The sequence below is a fragment of the Rhagoletis pomonella genome, unplaced genomic scaffold (assembly GCF_013731165.1).
Source record: "Rhagoletis pomonella isolate Grant_MI unplaced genomic scaffold, Rhpom_1.0 Rhpom_scaffold_00003, whole genome shotgun sequence".
NCBI classification, from domain to species: domain Eukaryota; kingdom Metazoa; phylum Arthropoda; class Insecta; order Diptera; family Tephritidae; genus Rhagoletis; species Rhagoletis pomonella.
Genome location: NW_023458557.1, coordinates 77,652,678 through 77,655,622, shown reverse-complemented (window position 1 = coordinate 77,655,622; position 2,945 = coordinate 77,652,678). Strand labels below are relative to the sequence as shown.

Sequence of the window (2,945 nt, the reverse complement as noted above, 5' to 3'; positions counted from 1 at the left end):
GGTGAATGGCTAATACCCAGAAAATTCACTGAAAAACATTCTAAAGTGTTTTCATAGGAGGCGAAAACAATTTCCAAAATTATTTCTGCAAGGTGTATTTTATTGGGATACCATCAACCCCTAAATTAGAGGTTGAAACAAGGGGTGAGTGGCTAAAACCCAGAAAATTCAAGAAAACGATGTCCTTTTGCTTTTCTTTTTGCTGCATCTCAAAGGAAAATCATGATACCGATACAATTTTTTTTAAATTGTAGTAACTTTAATATAGATTAAGGAAAAGCTTATTATTCGATTTGGCAGCTCATGTACATGACTGAAGATCTACTTATTCTAATCTAATTAAACGATAGATCGCTTTCGAGCCAATTTCACAATGTGTTTTAACTCATTTGATGACAAATGTCATTGAGATTGACCTATATAGTAAAATTTTTTATGAGATTCGTGCTAGAACAAACAATACGCGTAAAGTAGTGTTTTCGTAAACCGCGTTTACCTATTAGTAATTGTTTTTATATTTGAATTGAGAACCGCAATTATTTTTGGGCACACCTGAGAATATATAATAAAACAAATAGTACAATCTCGAATGATGTATACTCGTAATAGAGCAAGAATGGGAGGGCGACCTAGAAAAATACCCAGGTTCAGAGCAAATGCTGGTAGAAAACCTGCTGTGATTCATCAAGCTTCTCCTAGTACAATAAGGTCACGTGCAGTGGAACTATCAAACAATGAACGTTACAATAAGGTTGAAGTGTTAGAAATGGCTTTACAAATTATTAAAACGAGGCTACTAAATGATACAAGCTTCGAAGGATCGATGGAAGTTGACGAGTCGCGTGATAAAGACACTAAAAATAAAAATTGTAATTTAGTTGAAGAGCACACCAATGAATCAGCTTTATCTCTGTGCTTGGAACTTAAATTATCCAAATTATTCTTACGACATATTAGCGAAAGATACAAAAGATCGCGGATGTCGGCGGATGATTTTTCCCTGTTGGAGTACTCTTGGACGTGCTAAAGGAGACTGTTGTCCAAAGGATTACAGCATATCTGAGGTTTTGTTTCTATTTAATAATCAAAATTACCTTTCACGATAATTTTTAAAGTAATTTGTTAAAATCTGAACAGTAGCTATAATTTCTGTATTTGCGAGGCATCTCCTCATTTCGTGTATGCGACTTTAGCACTCGATTTAACAACACTCAGAATGCTATATAGAAAATTAGGATGATTTTATTAATTGCTTAATTGCCGTTTTACTTAGAGTAAAGGAATTCGGAGTTTGTTTCTAAATTATATTTTCATAATTTTTAACAAAAGGTTGAGGTATCCGTTCCAATGCAACAGATGCTAGAAAAGACTGCCGAAAGATTATGCGTAGCTGTTACATCAGATTGACCCAAAACTGCTATGAATAGTATAGAGTTGTCGGTAACGACTGGATTTGATGGTGCCTCTGGCTATGTTAACCCTCAGCAGAAATTTTACGATGAGGAGAATGATGACCGAAGTCCATATCAGTCGCTATTTGTATGCGGAGCTCTAATTATCCAACTTAAAAATCTGTCCAGTCCGAAATACCTCTGGAATAATCCTACACCTCAAAGCTACCGTTTTTTTCGGCCCTTGAAAATCGCACATCAAAAAGAAGACAATGAAATGGCTCTCGAAGAATACAATCGTTTGGGCGAAGAAATTAAACACCTTAAGCCTTTCAAATTTACAATGGGCAAAGGCGTTACAGTGATGGTTGAATTTTCAGTATCAAGAACCCTTTTCGATGGGAAAAATGTGAACGCGATTGTAGGAAACAAAGCCACTCAAAGATGCCCAATGTGTCTAATAACATCCCACAATTTCAACAATCAAAATGTTTTCATACCAAAGGAAGGCTCACTATCCCATGGCTTGGGCCTTTTACACTGTGAAATAAAAATTTTCGACCATCTGCTTCATATTGCTTATAAACAAGAAGTGAAAGTATGGGATGTCACCAAAAACATAAAAGGTACATAGGCACTGCTATTCTGTTATGGCAATAACTAGAAGGTTAATGAATTTATTAATAAGGATTTTATGAATTTCAGAGTCTGTTGATTTGTACGCTGGTCAAGTGAGAGATAGATTATATAATGCTTTTAAAATCAGAGTGGATCAAGTAATACAAGGCAAAGGGACATCCAACAATGGAAATCTTGCCCGAAAATTCCTTGATAGACCCAAACACTTTGCCAACGCTTTAGATATTGACGAGGAGTTAGTTTGCAATCTCGCTACTATCACTAAAGTTTATAGAAGTGCGTTGGAGATTGAAGTAGAGGAGCTTAAAAAGTTTAGTGATTTTACTTATAAACTCCACTATATAAAATATGCATGGGCTCGCATGAACCCTTCCATGCATAAAATTTGACAACATGGTCCTGATATTGTGCGGCAGTTTCCAATGCCTGTTGCATTTTATGCGGAAGATGCTCTCGAAAGTATGCACAAAATACACAGAGAGACAATTCGGGAACATTCTAGAAGAAATAGTAGAGAAAACGCTATCCTGGACACTTTCAACAGGGCAGTATACTTGTCAGACCCAATCCTTTCAATGCACAGTGTTTCGTGTAGAACAAGCTAGGTGGACAAAAACAAAAGTTTTATACCTAGAATTTTGTATTGAGTAATTAATCATAAGACCAATATAACGGGGTATTTACACTTGTTTGTTATTTTCACTTCTAATATGTTGAGTAATTGAAGTAAGTAAGCAAGAGCAGTCGAAGTCATAACTGATTTATTTGAAAAATTTGTTTTGAATATTACGCTTCATATAACTTTAAGTCACCACTTCTACTTAATTTTTGTGATGGAATCTGAACTCAAAGGTAAGCTGAAGTTTTTGAATATAATCTTTTGTCAATTTGATTATTTTTAGTATGTCTAACATT

General features: G+C 35.0%; 1 protein-coding gene across 1 annotated transcript; it reads left to right on the top strand.

Moving 5' to 3' along the window:
* The first annotated feature begins 1,295 nt into the window (after positions 1 to 1,295).
* Positions 1,296 to 2,419, top strand: LOC118736385. The gene is made up of 2 exons (XM_036466479.1): positions 1,296 to 2,017; positions 2,097 to 2,419. The coding sequence occupies exons 1-2, from the start codon at positions 1,420 to 1,422 to the stop codon at positions 2,417 to 2,419; spliced, it is 921 nt and encodes a 306-aa protein (XP_036322372.1). The 5' UTR covers positions 1,296 to 1,419.
* The last annotated feature ends 526 nt before the right edge of the window (positions 2,420 to 2,945 follow it).

What these genes read in the sequence shown, in the direction of transcription:
- LOC118736385 (XM_036466479.1), top strand. Translation starts at nt 1,420, where the DNA reads ATGAATAGTATAGAGTTGTCGGTAACGACTGGATTTGATGGTGCCTCT. An exon ending in TGTCACCAAAAACATAAAAG is followed by an intron (nt 2,018 to 2,096) that starts GTACATAGGCAC and finishes TATGAATTTCAG; the next exon opens with AGTCTGTTGATTTGTACGCT.